Genomic DNA, 25,290 nt, shown 5'->3' with positions numbered 1-25,290 from the left:
TTGCAGCCTATGTCAGTGTGGCTCCCTGCACAGAACAGGAACTAGAAGTCAAGTATTAGGCTTAGTGGACACTGTCAAATTTGCAATATTTTTTAGTTTTCTATTTTATATACATTATAATAGGAAAAATGTAAAAAAAAATAATGAAAAAAAATACATTTAACATAAAAAGTGATTTGAATAATAGATCGTATCCTGATGATACATTGCCAAGGAATACTGTTTTTCCATGTGATTGGAATAGGACTATTTTGTAACCATGACTGTGCGTATATGTGTGAATAAGCGGGGTCTGAGTACAGCTGGGTGTTGTTATGGCACAGAAGCTCGCGGATTTGGTTGCCTAGCAGAGTTTTTGCACCTGGATACGGAATTCTCCCCTTCGTCACTAGCTCACACACAAGGATTCCAAATGACCAGACATCAGATTTAATTGTGAATCTTCCATACATTGCAGCCTCAGGAGCTGTCCATTTGATGGGAAACTTGGCACCTGTTATAATAATAGAATATACATACAGTCATGAAATGTTCAGGGGTGACATGAAGCAGAGTGAGGAAATGGCAAATGTGCCTTTTTAATACAGCAATATTTTTTTCTACCATTTCAATTAGTGGGCATATGACAAAAAGTTTTACTTATATAGTGTAGCCAGTTCCTGCTTTAGGGGCAGGCAGACTAGGCTGCACCAGGCCGCTGCACCAGGGATTCCCAGCCAGTGGCATGTTGCTAAAAGCGGCACACCATGTAGCTATGGGGCCCATGAGTCAGGGGGGCCCACCTGGCACCAGCGGCGGAGCAGTGGGTGACAGGAGGCAGGAGCTGGCTGCTGCGGCTATCGTGGGTCCCCATTGCTAAAGAGAAATTAATATTCACTGCTCCCCACACCCTTAGTCTCTCCCACGTCTATGCACTGAAGCCGACACCGAGAGATGGATGGAAGGACTGTAGGAGTGGAGAGCAGTGAATATTCATTTCACTTTAATAGTGGGCGAGGTGGCAGCAGCTGCAGGCTTCCTGCTGATGGGAAATTACGTGTGTCCACTACAAAAGGGAATGAATATTCACTGCTCTCCAAGTCCATGGGCGTAGAGAAAAGTGAATCTTTATTTCACTTTAATAGCGGGCAGTGTTAGCTGCAGCCACTGGTTCCTGCAGCAGCTGGGAGATTACGTGTGCCCACTACTAAAGAGAATGAATATTCACTGCACTCCAAGCCCATGGGAGTGAAGAGCAGTGAATATTCATTCCCTTTAGTAGCGGGCACACTTGAACGCCCAGAAACAGGAAGCCTGCGGCTGCGGCTAACAGTGCCCGCTGTTGTGAATTCTGTTGTTGAACTCCCTCCTGTGGTCGTGAATGGTACTTCGGCGAGTTCTGTCCATGGACTCCCTCTGGTGGCTGTGAGTGAAGCTGCTGCTTCTGAGGTTCCTTACACAGGTGATGTGGTTTATCCTTTGGTTGGCTGCTCTATTTAACTCCACTCAGATCGTTACTCTATGCCAGCTGTCAATGTTCCTGCATTGGTTCAGTTCGCTCTTGGATCTTTCTGGTGACCTGTCTTCTCCAGCAGAAGCTAAGTTCCTGATAGTTATTATTTGTTCATTGTTTCCTTGTCCAGCTGGTTATCATGATTTTGTCTTGATAGCTGGAAGCTCTGGGATGCAGAGTGGCATCTCCGCACCGTTAGTCGGTGCGGAGGTCTTTTTGCACACTCTGCGTGGTCTTTTGTAGTTTTTTGTGCTGACCGCAAAGATACCTTTCCTATCCTCTGTCTGTTTAGCAAGTCTGGCCTCCCTTTGCTGAAACCTGTTTCATTTCTGCGTTTGTGACTTTCAACTTAACTCACAGTCAATATATGTGGGGGGCTGCCTTTTCCTTTGGGGAATTTCTCTGAGGCAAGGTAGGCTTTATTTTCTATCTCTAGGGCTAGCTAGCTCTTAGGCTGTGAAGAGGCGTCTAGGGAGAGTCAGGAACGCTCCACGGCTATTTCTAGTTGTTGTGATAGGATTAGGGGTTGCGGTCAGCAGAGCTCCCACATCCCAGAGCTTGTCCTGTGTGAGTTTAACTATCAGGTCGTGCCGGGTGCTCCTAACCACCAGATCCATAACAGTACAGCTGGCCCAAAGTATTAATGCATCTCAATAGAGGGATAAGAGAAGTTCTGAGACCATTTTTTTTTCTTTGCACTGTGTTTTGTCTTTCTTTTCCCCTAAACCTTTGGGTGGTTCAGGACACAGGTGTAGATATGGACATTCAAGGTCTGTCCTCTTGTGTGGATCATCTCACTGCAAGGGTACAAAACATTCAAGATTTTGTGGTTCAGAATCCAATGTTAGAGCCTAGAATTCCTATTCCTGATTTATTTTCTGGGGATAGATCTAAGTTCTTGAATTTCAAAAATAATTGTAAACTGTTTCTAGCTTTGAAACCCCGCTCCTCTAGTGACCCCGTTCAACAAGTAAAAATCATTATTTCTTTGTTGCGTGGTGACCCTCAAGACTGGGCATTTTTCCTTGCGCCAGGAGATCCTGCATTGCGTGATGTTGATGCGTTTTTTCTGGCGCTTGGATTGCTTTATGATGAACCAAATTCAGTGGATCAGGCAGAGAAAATCTTGCTGGCTTTGTGTCAGGGTCAGGATGAAGCGGAGGTGTACTGTCAGAAGTTTAGAAAGTGGTCTGTGCTTACTCAGTGGAATGAGTGTGCCCTGGCGGCAATTTTCAGAAAGTGTCTTTCTGAAGCCCTTAAGGATGTCATGGTGGGATTTCCCACGCCTGCTGGTCTGAATGAGTCTATGTCCTTGGCCATTCAGATCGATCGGCGCTTGTGTGAGCGCAAAGCTGTGCACCATCTGGCGGTATTCTCTGAGCATAGGCCTGAGCCTATGCAGTGTGATAGGACTTTGACCAGAGCTGAACGGCAAGAACACAGACGTCGGAATGGGCTGTGTTTTTACTGTGGTGAATCCACTCATGCTATCTCCGATTGTCCTAAGCGCACTAAGCGGTTCGCTAGGTCTGCCACCATTGGTACGGTACAGTCTAAATTTCTTTTGTCCGTTACTCTGATTTGCTCTTTGTCATCCTATTCTGTTATGGCATTTGTGGATTCAGGCGCTGCCCTGAATTTGATGGACTTGGAGTTTGCCAGGCGCTGTGGTTTTTTCTTGGAGCCCTTGCAGTATCCTATTCCATTGAGAGGAATTGAAGCTACGCCTTTGGCCAAGAATAAGCCTCAGTACTGGACTCAATTGACCATGTGCATGGCTCCTGCACATCAGGAGGATATTCGCTTTTTGGTGTTGCATAATCTGCATGATGTGGTCGTTTTGGGGTTGCCATGGCTTCAGGTCCATAATCCAGTGTTGGATTGGAAATCTATGTCTGTGTCCGGCTGGTGTTGTCAGGGGGTACATGGTGATGTTCCATTGTTGTCAATTTCGCCTTCCACTCCTTCTGAAGTCCCTGAGTTTTATCAGATTACCGGGATGTATTTAAAGAGCCCAAATCCGGTGCCCTACCTCCTCATAGGGATTGCGATTGTGCTATTAATTTGATTCCAGTTAGTAAGTTTCCTAAGGGCCATCTGTTTAATTTATCTGTGCCAGAGCACGCCGCTATGCGGAGTTATACAAAGGAATCCTTGGAGAAGGGTCATATTCGCCCGTCGTCATCACCGTTGGGAGCAGGGTTCTTTTTTGTGGCCAAGAAGGATGGCTCTTTGAGACCTTGTATTGATTACCGCCTTCTTAATAAGATCACAGTCAAATTTCAGTATCCTTTGCCGCTGCTGTCTGATTTGTTTGCTCAGATTAAGGGGGCTAGTTGGTTCACCAAGATAGATCTTCGAGGGGCGTATAATCTTGTGCGAATTAAACAGGGCGATGAATGGAAAACAGCATTTAATACGCCCGAGGGCCATTTTGAGTACCTGGTTATGCCATTCGGGCTTTCTAATGCTCCATCTGTGTTTCAGTCCTTTATGCATAACATCTTCCGAGAGTACCTGGATAGATTCATGATTGTATATTTGGATGACATTTTGGTCTTTTCGGATGATTGGGAGTCTCATGTGAAGCAGGTCAGAATGGTGTTCCAGGTCCTTCGTGCGAATTCCTTGTTTGTGAAGGGGTCAAAGTGTCTCTTTGGAGTTCAGAAGGTTTCATTTTTGGGTTTCATTTTTTCCCCTTCTACTATCGAGATGGACCCTGTTAAAGTTCAGGCCATTTACGATTGGACTCAGCCGACATCTGTGAAGAGCCTGCAGAAATTCCTGGGCTTTGCTAATTTTTACCGTCGCTTCATCGCTAATTTTTCTAGTATTGCTAAACAGTTGACTGATTTGACCAAGAAAGGTGCTGATGTGGTCAATTGGTCCTCTGCGGCTGTAGAGGCTTTTCAGGAGTTGAAGCGTTGTTTTTCTTCTGCCCCTGTGTTGTGCCAGCCAGATGTTTCGCTCCCATTTCAGGTCGAGGTTGATGCTTCTGAGATTGGAGCAGGGGCTGTTTTGTCGCAAAGAAGTTCTGATGGCTCGGTGATGAAACCATGTGCCTTCTTTTCTAGAAAATTCTCACCTGCTGAGCGCAATTATGATGTTGACAATCAAGAGCTGTTGGCCATGAAGTGGGCATTCGAGGAGTGGCGACATTGGCTTGAAGGAGCTAAACATCGCGTGGTGGTCTTGACGGATCACAAGAATTTGACTTATCTCGAGTCTGCCAAACGGTTGAATCCTAGACAGGCTCGATGGTCGCTCTTTTTCTCCCGTTTTAATTTTGTGGTTTCATACCTTCCGGGATCTAAGAATGTGAAGGCTGATGCTCTATCAAGGAGTTTTGTGCCTTACTCTCCGGGTGTTCCGGAGCCGGCGGGTATTCTTAAAGAGGGGGTAATTTTGTCTGCCATCTCCCCTGATTTGCGGCGCGTGCTGCAGAAGTTTCAGGCTGATAGACCTGACCGTTGTCCTATGGAGAAACTGTTTGTCCCTGATAGATGGACTAGTAGAGTTATCTCTGAGGTTCATTGTTCGGTGTTGGCTGGTCATCCTGGAATCTTTGGTACCAGAGATTTGGTGGCTAGATCCTTTTGGTGGCCTTCTTTGTCACGGAATGTGCGTTCTTTTGTGCAGTCCTGTGGGACTTGTGCTCGGGCTAAGCCCTGCTGTTCTCGTGCCAGTGGGTTGCTTTTGCCCTTGCCGGTCCCGAAGAGGCCCTGGACGCATATTTCCATGGATTTTATTTCTGATCTCCCCGTCTCTCAAAAAATGTCGGTCATTTGAGTGGTTTGTGATCGCTTCTCTAAGATGGTCCATTTGGTACCCTTGTCTAAATTGCCTTCCTCCTCTGATTTGGTGCCATTGTTTTTCCAGCATGTGGTTCGTTTGCATGGCATTCCAGAGAACATCGTCTCGGATAGAGGTTCCCAGTTTGTTTCGAGGTTTTGGCGGTCCTTTTGTGCTAAGATGGGCATTGATTTGTCTTTTTCTTCGGCTTTCCATCCTCAGACTAATGGCCAAACCGAACGAACTAATCAGACTTTGGAAACATATCTGAGATGCTTTGTTTCTGCTGATCAGGATGATTGGGTGTCCTTCTTGCCTTTGGCTGAGTTCGCCCTTAATAATCGGGCCAGCTCGGCTACTTTAGTTTCTCCTTTTTTCTGTAATTCTGGTTTCCTTCCTCGTTTCTCTTCAGGGCAGGTGGAGCCTTCGGACTGTCCTGGTGTGGATACGGTGGTGGACAGGTTGCAGCAGATATGGACTCATGTGGTGGACAATTTGACATTGTCCCAGGAGAAGGCTCAACGTTTCGCTAACCACCGGCGCTGTGTTGGAACCCGACTTTGTGTTGGGGATTTGGTTTGGTTGTCATCTCGTCATGTTCCTATGAAGGTTTCCTCTCCTAAGTTTAAGCCTTTATTTCATTGGGCCATATAAGATTTCTGAAGTTCTTAATCCTGTGTCATTTCGTTTGGACCTTCCAGCTTCTTTTGCCATCCATAATGTGTTCCATAGGTCGTTGTTGCGGAGATACGTGGCGCCTATGGTTCCCTCCGTTGATCCTCCTGCCCCGGTGTTGGTCGAGGGGGAGTTGGAGTATGTGGTGGAGAAGATTTTGGATTCTCGTGTTTCGAGACGGAAACTCCAGTACCTGGTCAAGTGGAAGGGTTATGGTCAGGAAGATAATTCCTGGGTTTTTGCCTCTGATGTTCATGCTGCCGATCTAGTTCGTGCCTTTCATTTGGCTCATCCTGATCGGCCTGGGGGCTCTGGTGAGGGTTCGGTGACCCCTCCTCAAGGGGGGGGTACTGTTGTGAATTCTCTTGTCGAACTCCCTCCTTTGGTCGTGAATGGTACTTCGGCGAGTTCTGTCCATGGACTCCCTCTGGTGGCTGTGAGTGAAGCTGCTGCTTCTGAGGTTCCTTACACAGGTGATGTGGTTTATCCTTTGGTTGGCTGCTCTATTTAACTCCACTCAGATCGTTACTCCATGCCAGCTGTCAATGTTCCTGCATTGGTTCAGTTCGCTCTTGGATCTTTCTGGTGACCTGTCTTCTCCAGCAGAAGCTAAGTTCCTGATAGTTATTATTTGTTCATTGTTTCCTTGTCCAGCTGGTTATCATGATTTTGTCTTGCTAGCTGGAAGCTCTGGGATGCAGAGTGGCATCTCCGCACCGTTAGTCGGTGCGGAGGTCTTTTTGCACACTCTGCGTGGTCTTTTGTAGTTTTTTGTGCTGACCGCAAAGATACCTTTCCTATCCTCTGTCTGTTTAGCAAGTCTGGCCTCCCTTTGCTGAAACCTGTTTCATTTCTGCGTTTGTGACTTTCATCTTTACTCACAGTCAATATATGTGGGGGCTGCCTTTTCCTTTGGGGAATTTCTCTGAGGCAAGGTAGGCTTTATTTTCTATCTCTAGGGCTAGCTAGCTCTTAGGCTGTGAAGAGGTGTCTAGGGAGAGTCAGGAACGCTCCACGGCTATTTCTAGTTGTTGTGATAGGATTAGGGGTTGCGGTCAGCAGAGCTCCCACATCCCAGAGCTTGTCCTGTGTGAGTTTAACTATCAGGTCGTGCCGGGTGCTCCTATCCACCAGGTCCATAACAGCCCGCTATTAAAGTGAAATGAGTATTCACTGCTCTCCACTGCTATAGTCCCGGTCGTGGGGAGCAGTGAATATTCCAACTAGTGTTGAGCGACTTTTACTTTTTTAGGATCGAGTCGGGTTTCGCGAAACCCGACTTTGTCAAAAGTCGGGTCGTGTGAAATCGGCCGATTATTTCGAAAAGTCGGGGGCCGACCGAAACACGAAACCCAATGTAAGTCAATGGGGAATCAAAGTCGGCAGTGAGTGGAGGGCAGGAAAACACCTACAGTGCCCATTTTTATGCCAAAAACATCAATTCTTATTTCTTAAGTTTGTCAATCTTAAGTTACTTTATAATAATAGATAGGCATTGAAAACAGGGGGTCATTTGGCTAAAGTTGTGGGGGGGTAGGGCTGGCTCAAGATTTTCGTGGGCCCAGGACATGCGGAATACATCATGGCGGTGGAGCAGGGAGACGTAAGTATTTCAACTTTGCAAGTGCTGTGATCCTGAGCAAGCAGGGGGCGCCCACTAGTTGGCACTGGCACAGGGCTCCTCATAGAAAGGAGGTGTGTTTGTCGGCGGGTGGCGCCTCCCACTGCCGGAGACACTTTTGCGTACTATGAGGGGCCATGTGCCAGTGCCAACGAGTATGCCCCCCACCTGATGAAGGAACCTGCACTTTCATCTGCACCTTCCTCTTTGTCCCCGTGTAAGGTGGTATAGTATGCGGGAAGGGGAGCCTGACTTTCAGCAGGGTCAAATTCTGGTTGTGTAGAGTGCAAGGGGAATGTAGTGTAGTGTAGTGTAGTCAATGTACCAGCAGACTCATCTAGCAGTAGCTGGGCAATGGGCAAGATGAGGAGGAAACACAGACATAGGCCCAAAATAAAAAAGTAGGCTAAATGCAGTTCAAAATTGGTAACAGGACTAAACAGGCAGCATAGCTTTGTTAAGTGGAGGACAATTGTAATGAGTGGCGCAGACACAGGTAGTAGGCCCAAAATACAAAAGTAGGCTAAAATCAGTTCAAAATTGGTAACATGACTAAATAGGCGGCATAGCTTTGTTAAGTGGAGGACAATTGTAATGAGTGGCGCAGACACAGGTAGTAGGCCCAAAATACAAAAGTAGGCTAAAAGCAGTTCAAAATTGATAACAGGACTAAGCAGGCGGCATAGCTTTGTTCTGATGAGGACAATTGTAATGAGTGTCGCAGACACAGGTAGTAGGCCCAAAATACAAAAGTAGGCTAAAAACAGTTCAAAATTGGTAACAGTACTAAACAGGCGGCATAGCTTTGTTAAGTGGAGGACAATTGTAATGAGTGGTGCAGACACAGGTAGTAGGCCCAAAATAAAAAGTTAGGCTAAATTCAGTTCAAAATTGGTAACAGGACTAAACAGGCGGCATTGCTTTGTTCTGATGAGGACAATTGTAATGAGTGGCGCAGTCACAGGTAGTAGGCCCAAAATACAAAAGTAGGCTAAAATCAGTTCAAAATTGGTAACATGACTAAATAGGCGGCATAGCTTTGTTAAGTGGAGGACAATTGTAATGAGTGGCGCAGACACAGGTAGTAGGCCCAAAATACAAAAGTAGGCTAAAAGCAGTTCAAAATTGGTAACAGGACTAAACAGGCGGCATAGCTTTGTTCTGTGGAGGACAATTGTAATGAGTGGTGCAGACACAGGTAGTAGGCCCAAATAAGTAAGTAGGCTAAATGCAGTTCAAAATTGGTAACATGACTAAATAGGCGGCATAGCTTTGTTAAGTGGAGGACAATTGTAATGAGTGGCGCAGACACAGGTAGTAGGCCCAAAATACAAAAGTGGACTAAAAGCAGTTCAAAATTGGTAACAGGACTAAACACGTGGCATAGCGAGGTACAGGGGTGGGCTCCTCTGCAGAGTTGTAGACAGTGGTAGTTGGTGCAAAGTATTAAATGGGTCTAAATGGAGGCCAGGGCCCCTGTATATTTTTACTATCATCTATCATTGCAACAAATTTGTAATTGCAGTGCCATTTTAGGATTTAACAGCACAGACTACACAGTGGTGGGGCAGGGAGAGGTAAGTTTTGCAAGTGGTAGAGCACAGTTCGAGCTGGGGGGGAACACTCTCTCGTGGGCGGCGGTACTGGCACAGGGCCCCTCATATTACGACGGTGTGTCTGACGTTGGTTGTGCACCACCACCGTCAGAGAAACTTCATTGTACTATGAATGACCCTGTGCCAGTGCCGTCGCCCAAGAGTGGGCACACCCACCTGTCCTGGCAAACGGCACTGCATGGGTGCTTGCGCCAAGTTGTGACCACGGCCCTGTGGGGGAGTCAGCCCATTTAGGGAGGTATAAAAATGGCCTACGGTGGACATTCAGCACCTGCAAATGGCGGAATTGGAGCAGTCAGTAAGAGGAGGCCAAAATCAAGAAATTTTTCTGGCAAGCTACGTGTCATCAGGGGAAGGTGGGGTAAAATAATTTGAAATCCATGATTGGTTCATTTTAATGAAGGTTAGATCATCAACATTTTGGGGAGCCAGACGTGTCCTTTTTTCGGTCAGTATTGAACCAGCAGCACTGAAGACTCTTTCTGATAGCACACTAGCAGCTGGGCAAGCGAGCTCCTGTAATGCATATTCTGCCAATTCAGGCCAGGTATTTAGTTTAGATGCCCAGTAATCAAAGGGGAATGACCTGTGAGGGAGAACATCGATAAGGGAGGAAAAATCGTTGCTAACCATACTGGACAAATGCTGTCTCCTTTCACTGTGAATTGATGCAGCAGTACCTGTTGTGTCTGCGGTCATTGCGAAATCACTCCACAACCTGGTCATAAATCCCTCTGTCCAACACCACTTCGGCTTTGTGCACCTCTTACACCTCTGCCATGTTTACCCCTACAGCTCGTGTAAGAACCATCACCGCCGCTGTGTGCTGGGAATGCATGAACCAAACGGTCTACAAGAGTTGCTTGTTTGGTAGCCAATATTTACTCTCATGTGGCATGATATTTTGTAATTTTCCTTTGCATCGTGGATCCAGGAGGCAGGCCAACCAGTAATCGTCATCGGTCATCATTTTGATAATGCAGGGGTCCCATTTTAGGATACGCAAGGCATACTCTGCCACGTGGGCCAAAGTTCCAGGTGTCAATTCACTGCTTGTGCTGGGTTGAGGAGCACTTTCTTGAAAATCTACATCACTTGTGGCCCGCAAAAACCCTGTACCTGACCCTGCAATGCCACCAGTTTCTATTGCCCCCTGAGAAGCATCTTCTTCCCATAAATATTCATCCTCATCATCCTCCTCCTCCTCCTCTTCATCCGCCACCTCGTCCTGGAGACTTCCATGAGCAGACAATGGCTGACTGTCATCAAGGCTTCCCTCCTCCTCGGCTGCAGACGCCTGCTCCTTGATGTGCGTCAAACTTTGCATCAGCAGACGCATTAGTGGGATGCTCATGCTTATGATGGCGTCATCTGCGCTGACCAGCCGTGTGCATTCCTCAAAACACTGAAGGACTTGACAGAGGTCTTGGAGCTTCGACCACTGCACACCAGACAACCGCATGTCTGCCATCCAACTGCCTGCCCGTGTATGTGTATCCTCCCACAAATACATGACCGCATGCCTCTGTTCGCACAGCCTCTGAAGCATGTGCAGTGTGGAGTTCCACCTTGTTGCAATGTCGATTATTAGGCAGTGCTGGGGAAGATGGTTCAGCATACGGCTGGAGTGTACGGGCGACCGGCGGATGTGCGAGCAAAGTCTACGCACCTTCAGGAGCAGGGCTGGTAAATCAGGGTAATTTTTGAGGAAGCACTGCACCACCAGGTTCAAGGTGTGAGCCAGGCAAGGTATGTGTTTAAGTTCTGAAAGGGCTATGGCAGCCATAAAATTCCTTCCGTTATCACTGACTACCTTGCCTGCCTCAAGATGTACACTGCCCAGCCATGACTCAGTTTCTTGCTGCAAGTACTCGGCCAGTACTTCCGCGGTGTGTCTGTTGTCGCCCAAACACTTCATTTGCAGCACAGCCTGCTGACGCTTACCACAAGCTGTTCGATAATGGGATACCTCGGGTGCAACACTGGCAGCAGCAGATGGAGTAGTCGTGCGACTGCACTCTGTGGACGAGCTTTCGCTTCTGGAGGAGGAGGGGTGGCGAACGCCTACAGCCAACTGTTTCCTAGACCGTGGGCTAGGCAGAACTGTCCCACTATGGCTGTCCCCTGTGGACCCTGCATCCACCAGATTAACCCAGTGTGCCGTGATGGACACGTAACGTTCCTGGCCATGCCTACTGGTCCATGCAACTGTTGTGAGGTGCGCCTTTCTACTGACCGATTGCCTCAGTGCATGGACAATGCGGTCTTTGACATGCTGGTGGAGGGCTGGAATGGCTTTTCTCGCAAAGAAGTGTCGACTGGGTAGGTCATAGCGTGGTACTGCGTAGGCCATCATGGCTTTGAAAGCGTCGCTTTCAACCAACCAGCAGGGCATCATCTCTAACGAGATTAGTTGAGCAATGTAGCCGTTCAAACCCTGTGTACACGGATGAGAGGAAGAGTACTTTCTTTTCCTATCGAGAGTCTCTTGTAGGCTGAGCTGGACTGGAGAGCAGCATATGGTGGAACTAGCGGGGGTGGTGGTGGACATGGCAGATTGAGAGAGGCTTGGTGATGGTATTCTTGATGTGGGCCTACCTACAGTGTTTCCAACCAAGAACTTTGTGATTCTCTGACTGCTTTGGCCTTGCGACAATACCTCCACATTTGCTACTGGTGGTGTTATAACCGGTGGGCTTCCAGTGAGGGAAGCAATGTTGCGTTGCTGACTAGCTTCAATATGAGCAGGTGCACCAACGGTACGGGATGTTTGGTAGTTAGTCCATGCTTCCAAGTGCCTGCTGGTTAAATGTCTACGCTTGCACGTTGCATTTAAATTTTGAAAATTCTTCCCTCTGCTAAGGGTCTTGGAGCATTTCTTACATATAACTTTGGACTGATCATTCGGATCTTTGTTAAAAAATTGCCACACTGCACTCGTCCTACTATGGAATACCTTTTCAGGCTTTGCGCGCTGTGCTACTGTCACCGGGTGGCCACGCTGTCCTACACCTGTTGTGGTTTTTGACACACGTTTTTGGCCTGATACGGGCCTGCCAGATGACAGTTTTTGCGATGTAGATGGCTGCTGCTGATCATCCTCCTCCGCTTCTGAGCTACTGTCAGCAGCACCCTCTTCCCCCAATGGCTGCCAATCTGGGTCAACAACTGTGTCATCTATCCCCTGCTCTTCAATGTCATGTGCACCTTCCTCTGTGTTACCGTGTAAGGTGTTATATAGTTCGGGACTGGGCACCATAGTCTCATCAGGGTCAGATTCTAGCTCAGTACACTGCGAGGGCAATGTAGTGATCTGAGTCAATGGAACAGCATAATAATCTAGCTGTGGCTGTGCATCTGTGCACTCCATGTCCGATTCATCTTGTAATGGGCTTTTAACAATTTCCCTCTCTAACCCAAGCACGGTATGTGTAAAGAGCTCCATGGAGTAAAGTGTTGTGTTGCCTGCAGCATCCTTCACTTTTGTTTTGGGTGAAGGACACAAGAAAGCTACTTTTTCCGAACCAGAAGCAGCCACTGACGACTCGCTGCTTTTAGATTTTGAAACTTCTGAAGAGGAGGCGAAAGAGCTAGAGGCTGAGTCAGCAAGGAAAGCCAAAACTTGTTCCTGCTGCTCCGGCTTTAAAAGCTGTTTTCCAACTCCAAGATAAGGGAGCCTTCGAGGCCTTGTGAAGCCAGACGATGACGCTGGCTCAACACCTCGAGCCTTTGGTGCTATCTTGCTTTTCCCAGTACCACCAGATGCTCCACTACCACCACCACCATCAGTACCAGCTGGCAACGAACGCCCACGGCCTCTTCCACCAGACTTCCTCATTTTTGGGGAAATGTTACCAAAATAACAACCGTTATATGGTACTGTTAAACAAGGTAGAAGGTGTATATTAACTTTTGGAGAATGTAAATCTCCCTTTTTTTGGCGGGAAGACTGCAGCAAAAAACAGGCCCTGTGTATTACACTACACAATGTCAGTGGAAGAACGTGGCTGCGAGATATACGACCAACAGAACTGACGTATAGAAACTTGTGGGCAATTTAAATCTCCCTTTTTTGGGGGGAGAATGTAGCAAAAAACAGGCCCAGTGTATTACACTACACAATGTCATTGGCAGAACGTGGCTGCCTGCTATACGACAAACAGAACTGACGTATAGAAACTTGTTGGCAATTTAAATCTCCCTTTTTTGGGGGGAGAATGTAGCAAAAAACAGGCCCAGTGTATTACACTGCACAATGTCATTGGCAGAACGTGGCTGCCAGATGTACGACAAACAGAACTGACGTATAGAAACTTGTGGGCAATTTAAATCTCTCTTTTTTGGGGGGGAGAATGCAGCAAAAAACAGGCCCAGTGTATTACACTACACAATGTCAGTGGCAGAACGTGGCTGCCAGATGTACGACAAACAGAACTGACGTATAGAAACTTGTGGGCAATTTAAATCTCCCTTTTTTGGGGGGGAGAATGCAGCAAAAAACAGGCCCAGTGTATTACACTACACAATGTCAGTGGCAGAACGTGGCTGCCAGATATGCGACAAACAGAACTAACGTATAGAAACTTGTGGGCAATTTAAATCTCCCTTTTTTGGAGGGGGGGAGAATGTAGCAAAAAACAGGCCCAGTATATTACACTAGAAAATGTCATTGGCAGAACGTGGCTGCCAGATATACGACAAACAGAACTGACGTATAGAAACTTGTGGGCAATTTAAATCTCCCTTTTTTGGGGGGGAGAATGTAGCAAAAAACAGGCTTAGTGTATTACACTACACAATGTCAGTGGCAGAACGTGGCTGCCAGATATACGACCAACAGAACTGACGTATAGAAACTTGTGGGCAATTTAAATCTCCCATTTTGGGGGGAGAATGTAGCAAAAGACAGGCCCATTGTATTACACTACACAATGTCAGTGGTGGAACGTGGCTGCCAGATGTACGACAAACAGAACTGACGTATAGAAACTTGTGGGCAATTTAAATCTCCCTTTTTTGGGGGGGGGGAGATTGCAGCAAAAAACAGGCCCAGTGTATTACACTACACAATGCCAGTGGCAGAAAGTGGCTGCCAGATATACGACAAACAGAACTGACGCATATAAACTTGTGGGCAATTTAAATCTCCCTTTTTTGTTGGGGAGAATGCAGCAAAAAACAGGCCTAGTGTATTACACTACACAATGTAAGTGTCAGAACGTGGCTGGCAAATATACGACCAACAGAACTGACGTATACAAACTTTTTGGCAATTTAAAACTCCCTTTTTTTTGGGGGGGGGGGAGAATGCAAAAAAAAAAACAGGCCCAGTGTATTACACTACACAATGTAAGTGGCACAATGTGGCTGGCAGATATACGACAAACAGAACTGGCGTATAGAAACTTTTTGGCAATTTAAAACTCCCTTTTTTGGGGGTGGGGGGGGGGGGAGAATGCAGCAAAAAAACAGGCCCTGTGTATTACACTACACAATGTAAGTGGCACAACGTGGCTTGCAGACATACGACCAACAGAACTGACGTATAGAAACTTTTTGGCAATTTAAAACTCCCTTTTTTGGGGGGGAGGATGCAGCAAAAAAACAGGCCCTGTGCATTACACTACACAAAGTCAGTGGCAGAACGTGGCTGGCAGATATATCAAAAAATACAAGGGCTGTAGTACAATTTCAATCTCCCTACAATGATCAAAGGACAAGTATGGCAGCAATAAAAAGGACTGCTGCACACAAAAGAGTGTGGACAAAGAAACAAGATAACTGTGCAGAAAGGAGCAACAGGATTTTTGCTTTTAAAAAAGCAGTTGGTTTTACAGCGGCGTACAAACAGCAATGCAGCTATCAGGGAGCCTTATAGGGCAGCATAATAAGCTACAGCGCTAATGCACAAAAAAAACCTCCACTGTCCCTGCAAAGAAAAGGTGGTGTTGGACAGTGGAAATCGCTACAGTAGAAGCAGTTTTGGGGTTAATCTTCCCTCCCTAACTATATCCCTTCTTCTGATGAAGCTGCAGCAACCTCTCCCTATGCTAAGATTGGCAGAAGTAAGATGGCGGTCGGCGTGCACGCCCCTTTATAGCCCCTGTGACGCCACAGAAAGCAAGCCAATCACTGCCATGCCCTTCTCTAAGATGGTGGGGACCGAGACCCATGTCATCACGCTGCCCACACTCTGTGTGCTCCTTCATTGGCTGAGAAATGGCGCTTAAAGCGTCATACGAAACGCAAGTTTGGCGCGCAGATCGCCGACCTCATGGTTGATCCCACAGTGGGATCGGGTTGGGTTTCACGAAACCTGACTTTGACAAAAGTCGGCGATTTTTTAAATTGTCTGATCCGTTCCGCTCAACCCTACCAACCAGTAATTGTCATCGGTCATCATTTTGATAATGCGGGGGTCCCTTTTTAGGATACGGAAGGCATACTCAGCCATGTGGTACAATGTTCCAGATGTCAATTCACTGCTTGTGCTGGGTTGAGGAGAACTTTCTTGCAAATCAACATCACTTGTGTCCCGCAAAAACCCTGTACCTGACCTTGCAACGCCAACAGTTTCTATTGCCCCCTGAGAAGCATCCTCCTCCCATAAATATTCATCCCCATCATCCTCCTCCTCCTCCTCTTCGTCTGCCACCTCGTCCAGGAGAGTTCCCTGAGCAGACAATGGCTGACTGTCATCAAGGCTTCCCTCCTCCTCGGCTGCAGACGCCAGCTCCTTAATGTGCGTCAAAGTTTGCATCAGCAGACCCATTAGTGGGATGCTCATGCTTATGATGGCATCGTCTGCACTGACCAGCCGTGTGCATTCCTCAAAGCACTGAAGGACTTGACAGAGGTCTTGGAGCTTCGACCACTGCACACCAGACAACTCCATGTCTGCCATCCAACTGCCTGCCCGTGTATGTGTATCCTCCCACAAATTAATCAGAGCACGCCTCTGTTCGCACAGCCTCTGAAGCATGTGCAGTGTGGAGTTCCACCTTGTTGCAACGTCGATTATTAGGCGGTGCTGGGGAAGATTCAGCGATCGCTGATGGTTCAGCATACGGCTGGAGTGTACGGGTGACCGGCGGATGTGCGAGCAAAGTCTTCGCACCTTCAGGAGCAGGGCTGGTAACTCCGGATAATTTTTGAGGAAGCACTGCACCACCAGGTTCAAGGTGTGAGCCAGGCAAGGTATGTGTTTAAGTTCTGAAAGAGCTTTGGCAGCCATAAAATTCCTTCCGTTATCGCTGACTACCTTGCCTGCCTCAAGATGTACACTGCCCAGCCATGACTGAGTTTGTTGCTGCAAGTACTTGGCCAGAAGAAAGTGGCTGGCTGACATACACCAAACTAACAGGACTGCAGTAGATCCACTTTGTGAGAATTTGAATCTCCCCTTTTTTTGGGGGGAGACTGACCCAAACCTCAGGCCCAGTGTATATAACAACACAATCTAAGTGGCAGAAAGTGGCTGGCTGACATACAGCAAACTAACAGGACTGCAGTAGATCCACTTTGTGAGAATTTGAAACTCCCTTTTTGGGGGAGACTGACCCAAAACTCACGCCCAGCGTATATATAACAACGCAATCTAAGTGGCAGAAAGTGGCTGGCTGACATACACCAAACTAACAAGACTGCAGTAGATCCACTTTGTGAGAATTTGAATATCCCCTTTTTTGGGGGGAGACTGACCCAAAACTCAGGCCCAATGTATATAACAACGCAATCTAAGTGACAGAAAGTGGCTGGCTGACATACAGCAAACTAACAGGACTGCAGTAGATCCACTTTGTGAGAATTTGAAACTCCCTTTTTTGGGGGGAGACTGACCCAAAACTCAGGCCCAGTGTATGTAACAATGCAATCTAAGTGGCAGAAAGTGGCTGGCTGATATACACCAAACTAACAGGACTGCAGTAGATCCACTTTGTGAGAATGTGAATCTCCCATTTTTTGGGGGGGAGACTGACCCAAATCTCAGGCCCAGTGTATAAAACAACGCAATCTAAGTGGCAGAAAGTGGCTGGAAGATATATGAAAAAATACAAGGACTGTAGTACAATTTCAATCTCCCTACAATGATCTCAGGACAAGTATGGCAGCAATAAAAAGGACTGCTGCACTCAAAAGTGTGGACAAATAAACAAGATAACTGTGCAGAAAGGAGCAACAGGATTTTTGCTTCTAAAAAAGCAGTTGGTTTGCACAGCGGCGTACAAACAGCAATGCAGCTATCAGGGAGCCTTATAAGGCTGCCTAATAAGCTACAGAGCTGATGCACAAAAATATAGCCTCCACTGTCCCTGCAAACAAATGGTGGTGTTGGACAGTGGAAATCACTACAGCACAAGCAGTTTGGGGGTTAATCTTCCCTCCCTAACTATATTCCTTCTTCTGATGCAGCTGCGGCAACCTCTCCCTATGCTACGATCAGCAGAAGTAAGGTGGCGCTCGGCGTGCATGCCCCTTTATAGCCCCTGTGACGCCGCAGAAAGCAAGCCAATCACTGTCATGCCCTTCTCTAAGATGGTGGGGACCGAGACCTATGTCATCATGCTGCGATCACTCTGCGTCCTCCTTCATTGGCTGAAAAATGGCACTGAAAACATCATACGAAACGCGACTTTGGCGCGAAGATCGCCGACCTCATTGCCGATCCCACACTAGGATCGGGTCGGGTTTCATGAAACCCGCCTTAACCGAAAGTCGGTGATTTTTGAATTTGTCCGATCCGTTTCGCTCAGCCCTAATTCCAACAGTTGTCCTCGGCTGTCATGACTGTCATGCGCTGCTTACAAGCTGAAATCAGCTGTTGGCATCAGAACAGGACTCTGCAAGGGAGCACAGGGAAGGTAAATAGAATGGTTTATGTTTTTTTATGTCTTTTCAGGGGGGCCATGCATACCAGAATGCAAGCCATTCATACCAGGATGAGGAGGGAGGGCATGCCTACCAGGATAGGGACGAGGGGCCCATTCATATCGGGATAGGGATGAGGGGACCATGCACAACAGAATGTGGAATGAGGGGGTCATGCATACCAGGATAGGGATGAGGAGGCCATTCATACTTAGCTGGGGATGATAGGGCAACATACACCAGGCTGTGGATGAGGGGGCCATGCATACCAGGCTGGGGATGAAGGGCCATGCATACCAGGGGGAGATTGAGGGGACCATGCATACCAGGATGGGGATGAGGGGGCAATGCATACCAGGATGGGGATGAGGGGGTCATGTATACCAGGATGGGGATGAAGTGGCCAAGCAAACCACGATGGGAAGGGGGCCATGCATACCAGAATATGAATAAGAGGGCCATGCATACCAGGATAGGGATCAGGGGGTCATGTATACAAGGATGGGGAGAAAGTGACAATGTATACCACAATGGGGATTGAGGCCATTCATACAAGGATGGGAATGAGTGGGCCATGTATACCAAAATGGGGATGAGGGTTCCATGCATACCAGAATAGGGATGAGGGGACAATATATACCAGAATGAGGATGGGAGCCATGTATAGCAAGATGGTGATGAGGGAGTCATACCAGGATAGGGATGAGGGGGCCATGCAAACTAGGATTGTAATGGGGGCTATGTATACCTGGATTGGAGACATATATATACCAGGATGGGGAATATTAGTACAGAATTGACCACATTTTGTACTTCTTTTCACTTCAATTTTTTCTGTTTTCCTCCTCTAAACCCTAGGTGTGTCTTATGGTCCAGTGCGTCTTATGGTCCGAAAAATATGGTATATATCAGTGAGTGAGACAGTACATGGTGGCCATAATACTGTAAGACTGCATTATATTCTATGGGGGGCTGCATTATATTCTATGAGGGGAGCTGTATTATATTCTATGTGGGGGCTGCATTATAATAATAATAATTTTATTTATATAGCGCCAACATAGCGCTTTACAAATTATAGAGGGGACTTGTACAGACAATAGACATAACAGCATAACAGAAATCACAGTTCAAAATAGATACCAAGAGGAATGAGGGCCCTACTCGCAAGCTTACAAACTATGAGGAAAAGGGGAGACACGAGAGGTGGATGGTAACAATTGCTTTAGTTAGTCGGACCAGCCATAGTGTAAGGCTCAGGTGTTCATGTAAAGCTGCATGAACCAGTTAACTGCCTAAGTATGTAGCAGTATAGACACAGAGGGCTATTAACTGCATAAAGTGTATGAGAACATGATGCGATGAACCCAATTATGTTGTTTTTTTTTTTTTTTGAATGGGCCACACAGGGATAGTTAGGTTAAAGTGTTGAGGCAGTAGGCCAATCTGAACAAAAGAGTTTTTAGTGCACGCTTAAAACTGTGGGGATTGGGTATTAATCATATTAATCTAGTTAACCTAGGTAGTGCATTCCAAAGAATCGGCGCAGCACATGTAAAGTCTTGGAGACGGGAGTGGGAGGTTCTGATTAGAGTTGAGCGACCTTGACCTTTTTAGAGTCGAGCCGGGTTTCGCGAAACCCGACTACCTCAAAAGTCGGGTCGAGTGAAATCGGCCGATTATGACGTAAAGTCGGGATCGACCGAAACACGAAACCCAATGCAAGTCAATGGGGCAGCATAGTCGGCAGTGAGTGGGGGCCAGGAAAACACCTAGAGTGCCCATTTTAATGTCAAAACCATACATTCTTCTTAATGAAGCTTGTCAAGCGTAATTTACCTTATAATAATTGGAAGGCATTTGAAATTGGGGGTCATTTGGCTAAAGTTGTGGTGGGTAGGGCTGGTTCAAGTAATTAGTGGGCCCAGGAAATCTGGACCACGTCACGGCAGTGGAGCAGGGAGAGGTAAGTATTTCAACTTTGCAAGTGCTGTGAACCTGAGCAAGCAGGGGGGGCCCACTCGTTGGCATTGGCACTGGCACAGGGCCCCTCAAAGTACAGCGGTGTGTTTGCACGGCGGGGGCGCCTCCCACCGGCAGCAACACTTTTGCGTACTATGAGAGGCCCTGTGCCAGTGACGTCGCCAACTAGTATTCCTCCCCCCACCTGATGAAGGAACCTGCACTTTCATCTGCACCTTCCTCTTTGTCCCCGTGTAAGGTGGTATGGTATGCGGGAAGAGCAACCTGACTTTCAGCAGGGTCACAATATTGTTGTGTAGCGTGCACGGGGAATGTTGCGTTATGGGTCAATGTACCAGCAGACTCATCTATCACTGGCTGGGCAATGGGCAGGATGAGGAGGAAACACAGATATAGGCCCAAATAATAAAGTGGGCTAAATGCAGTTCAAAATTGGTAACACAGGAATAACCAGGGGGCATTGCAGTGGAGGACAACTGGAATGAGAGGCTGACACAGAGAGTAGGCCCAAATCAGTAAGTAGTCGAAATGCAGTTCAAAATTGGCAACCGTAGTAAACAGGCGGCACAGCTTTGTTCAGTGGAGGAGAACAGCAAGGAGTGGCAGACACCGATAGTAGGCCCCAACCCAACTAGTAGGCCAAATGCAGTCTAACATTAACAACTACTTAACAAGCGCCTGAAAACGGAATTTCAGGACAGGAAACCAGGAGAACAGCAAGGAGCGGCAGACACTGTTAGTAGGCCCCAAACCAACTAGTACGCCAAATGCAGTTGTTCCATTTAACCACAATTTAACGAGAGCCTGAAGATAGAAGCTCAGGAAAGGCAACCTGGAGAACACCTTGGAGTGGAACACACCATCTCTCTCCACTCCATACCCATTTTGTAGGCCTAATGCTGTGTAGTTTTCTACAACTACTAAACGAGAGTCGGAAGACCGAAGCAATGGCAAGGCAACCTGGGGAACACCTTGGAGTGTAACACACCATCTCTCTCCACCCGATACCCATTTTGTAGGCCTAATGCAGTGTAGTTTTCTACAACTACTAAACGAGAGTCGGAAGATCGAAGCAATGGCGAGGAAACCTGGAGAACACCTTGGAGTGTAACACACCATATCTCTCCACCCCATACCCATTTTGTAGGCCTAATGCTGTGTAGTTTTCTACAACTACTAAACGAGAGTCGGAAGACCGAAGCAATGGCAAGGCAACCTGGGGAACACCTTGGAGTGTAACACACCATCTCTCTCCACCCGATACCCATTTTGTAGGCCTAATGCAGTGTAGTTTTCTACAACTACTAAACGAGAGTCGGAAGACCGAAGCAATGGCAAGGCAACCTTGGGAACACCTTGGAGTGTAACACACCATCTCTCTCCACCCGATACCCATTTTGTAGGCCTAATGCAGTGTAGTTTTCTACAACTACTAAACGAGAGTCGGAAGATCGAAGCAATGGCGAGGAAACCTGGAGAACACCTTGGAGTGTAACACACCATCTCTCTCCACCCCATACCCAATTTGTAGGCCTAATGCAGCCTACTTTCCGACAACTACTAAACGAGAGCATGAAGATCGAAGCTCAGGAAAGGCAACCTGGGGAACACCTTGGAGTGTAACACACCCTCTCTCTACACCACGGAAGGGCTGATTCTTAGGAAGGAAGGCTGTCGGAAAGAAGCAGGGCGCGTCCGAGGGTGATTATATTCTTATTAGGTATATACTCACCCTCGGACGCGCCCTGCTTCTTTATTTGTAATGAATGTTTATTTGCAATGTGGTTTTGACTTACTCTATTTTTTTGGTAAATAATGATTTTATTATTTTCATTGTTTTGCATCTTCTTGGCAATAATATAAAGAAGACGCGACAGGACAACACTCGGTGGATGCCATATCTGTGTTTAAAATTGAAAAAAACTTTCAGTTAACTACTTGCAGGAGAAAGTTATTGTAGCTGGTGGCCATTTTTAGTACTGTACCAGATTTTTGTTGTATGTGTTTGTTTTTAATGTTAAAATGTCTGCATTTGATATCTCTCCAGTATTTTCTTTTTTATAAGCAAAATACTTATTTTTATATTTTCTGATGTTGGTTCAAGGGGTACACGGGCAGCAGTAGACAGGTCAGTGGAGGCCTAGTGGAAGGAGGGACCGCAGACAGGCTTCGAAGCCCTAACATAATAAATTGGGCTGGCTGTAGGCAATTTAAAATTGGTTCCAGGGGAACCCGGGCAGCAGTAGACAGGTCAGTGGAGGCCTAGTGGAAGGAGGGACCGCAGACAGGCTTCGAAGCCCTAACATAATAAATTGGGCTGGCTGTAGGCAATTTAAAATTGGTTCCAGGGGAACCCGGGCAGCAGTAGACAGGTCAGTGGAGGCCTAGTGGAAGGAGGGACCGCAGACAGGCTTCGAAGCCCTAACATAATAAATTGGGCTGGCTGTAGGCAATTTAAAATTGGTTCCAGGGGAACCCGGGCAGCAGTAGACAGGTCAGTGGAGGCCTAGTGGAAGGAGGGACCGCAGACAGGCTTCGAATCCCTAACATAATAAATTGGGCTGGCTGTAGGCAATTTAAAATTGGTTCCAGGGGAACACGGTCAGCAGTGGCCTGGTCAGTGTAGTAGTAGTGGAAAAACGGGCCGCAGACAGGCTTCGAAGGCCTAACATAACAAAAATTGGGATGTAGGCAATTTACAATTGGTTCCAGGGGAACACGGACAGCAGTAGACAGGTCAGTGGAGGCCTAGTGGAAGGAGGGACCGCAGACAGGCTTCGAAGCCCTAACATAATAAATTGGGCGGGCTGTAGGCAATTTAAAATTGGTTCCAGGGGAACCCGGGCAGCAGTAGACAGGTCAGTGGAGGCCTAGTGGAAGGAGGGACCGCAGACAGGCTTCCAAGCCCTAACATAATAAATTGGGCTGGCTGTAGGCAATTTAAAATTGGTTCCAGGGGAACCCGGGCAGCAGTAGACAGGTCAGTGGAGGCCTAGTGGAAGGAGGGACCGCAGACAGGCTTCGAAGCCCTAACATAATAAATTGGGCTGGCTGTAGGCAATTTAAAATTGGTTCCAGGGGAACCCGGGCAGCAGTAGACAGGTCAGTGGAGGCCTAGTGGAAGGAGGGACCGCAGACAGGCTTCGAAGCCCTAACATAATAAATTGGGCTGGCTGTAGGCAATTTAAAATTGGTTCCAGGGGAACCCGGGCAGCAGTAGACAGGTCAGTGGAGGCCTAGTGGAAGGAGGGACCGCAGACAGGCTTCGAATCCCTAACATAATAAATTGGGCTGGCTGTAGGCAATTTAAAATTGGTTCCAGGGGAACACGGGCAGCAGTGGCCTGGTCAGTGTAGTAGTAGTGGAAAAACGGGCCGCAGACAGGCTTCGAAGGCCTAACATAACAAAAATTGGGATGTAGGCAATTTACAATTGGTTCCAGGGGAACACGGACAGCAGTAGACAGGTCAGTGGAGGCCTAGTGGAAGGAGGGACCGCAGACAGGCTTCGAAGCCCTAACATAATAAATTGGGCGGGCTGTAGGCAATTTAAAATTGGTTCCAGGGGAACCCGGGCAGCAGTAGACAGGTCAGTGGAGGCCTAGTGGAAGGAGGGACCGCAGACAGGCTTCCAAGCCCTAACATAATAAATTGGGCTGGCTGTAGGCAATTTAAAATTGGTTCCAGGGGAACCCGGGCAGCAGTAGACAGGTCAGTGGAGGCCTAGTGGAAGGAGGGACCGCAGACAGGCTTCGAAGCCCTAACATAATAAATTGGGCTGGCTGTAGGCAATTTAAAATTGGTTCCAGGGGAACCCGGGCAGCAGTAGACAGGTCAGTGGAGGCCTAGTGGAAGGAGGGACCGCAGACAGGCTTCGAAGCCCTAACATAATAAATTGGGCTGGCTGTAGGCAATTTAAAATTGGTTCCAGGGGAACCCGGGCAGCAGTAGACAGGTCAGTGGAGGCCTAGTGGAAGGAGGGACCGCAGACAGGCTTCGAAGCCCTAACATAATAAATTGGGCTGGCTGTAGGCAATTTAAAATTGGTTCCAGGGGAACCCGGGCAGCAGTAGACAGGTCAGTGGAGGCCTAGTGGAAGGAGGGACCGCAGACAGGCTTCGAATCCCTAACATAATAAATTGGGCTGGCTGTAGGCAATTTAAAATTGGTTCCAGGGGAACACGGGCAGCAGTGGCCTGGTCAGTGTAGTAGTAGTGGAAAAACGGGCCGCAGACAGGCTTCGAAGGCCTAACATAACAAAAATTGGGATGTAGGCAATTTACAATTGGTTCCAGGGGAACACGGGCAGCAGTAGACAGGTCAGTGGAGGCCTAGTGGAAGGAGGGACCGCAGACAGGCTTCGAAGCCCTAACATAATAAATTGGGCGGGCTGTAGGCAATTTAAAATTGGTTCCAGGGGAACCCGGGCAGCAGTAGACAGGTCAGTGGAGGCCTAGTGGGAGGAGGGACCGCAGACAGGCTTCGAAGCCCTAACATAATAAATTGGGCTGGCTGTAGGCAATTTAAAATTGGTTCCAGGGGAACCCGGGCAGCAGTAGACAGGTCAGTGGAGGCCTAGTGGAAGGAGGGACCACAGACAGGCTTCGAAGCCCTAACATAATAAATTGGGCGGGCTGTAGGCAATTTAAAATTGGTTCCAGGGGAACCCGGGCAGCAGTAGACAGGTCAGTGGAGGCCTAGTGGAAGGAGGGACCGCAGACAGGCTTCGAATCCCTAACATAATAAATTGGGCTGGCTGTAGGCAATTTAAAATTGGTTCCAGGGGAACACGGGCAGCAGTGGCCTGGTCAGTGTAGTAGTAGTGGAAAAACGGGCCGCAGACAGGCTTCGAAGGCCTAACATAACAAAAATTGGGATGTAGGCAATTTACAATTGGTTCCAGGGGAACACGGGCAGCAGTAGACAGGTCAGTGGAGGCCTAGTGGAAGGAGGGACCGCAGACAGGCTTCGAAGCCCTAACATAATAAATTGGGCGGGCTGTAGGCAATTTAAAATTGGTTCCAGGGGAACCCGGGCAGCAGTAGACAGGTCAGTGGAGGCCTAGTGGAAGGAGGGACCGCAGACAGGCTTCGAAGCCCTAACATAATAAATTGGGCTGGCTGTAGGCAATTTAAAATTGGTTCCAGGGGAACCCGGGCAGCAGTAGACAGGTCAGTGGAGGCCTAGTGGAAGGAGGGACCACAGACAGGCTTCGAAGCCCTAACATAATAAATTGGGCGGGCT

General features: G+C 47.7%; 1 protein-coding gene across 2 annotated transcripts in view; it reads right to left on the bottom strand.

Moving 5' to 3' along the window:
- Positions 1 to 25,290, bottom strand: part of FGR (FGR proto-oncogene, Src family tyrosine kinase) — a 469,300-nt gene that overhangs the window by 7,540 nt on the left and 436,470 nt on the right. The window contains exon 11 of one of the 2 annotated variants that reach the window (XM_069756720.1): positions 362 to 493. The exons of the other annotated variant lie outside the window; for it this stretch is intronic. Within the exon in view, the coding sequence (XP_069612821.1) occupies positions 362 to 493 (132 nt within the window). The remainder of the gene's footprint in view (positions 1 to 361; positions 494 to 25,290) is intronic. 2 annotated transcript variants of the gene reach the window in all.

The sequence above is a fragment of the Ranitomeya imitator genome, chromosome 3 (genome assembly GCF_032444005.1).
Source record: "Ranitomeya imitator isolate aRanImi1 chromosome 3, aRanImi1.pri, whole genome shotgun sequence".
Taxonomy (NCBI): Eukaryota; Metazoa; Chordata; class Amphibia; order Anura; family Dendrobatidae; genus Ranitomeya; species Ranitomeya imitator.
This window is presented reverse-complemented; position numbering and strand designations above follow the sequence as displayed.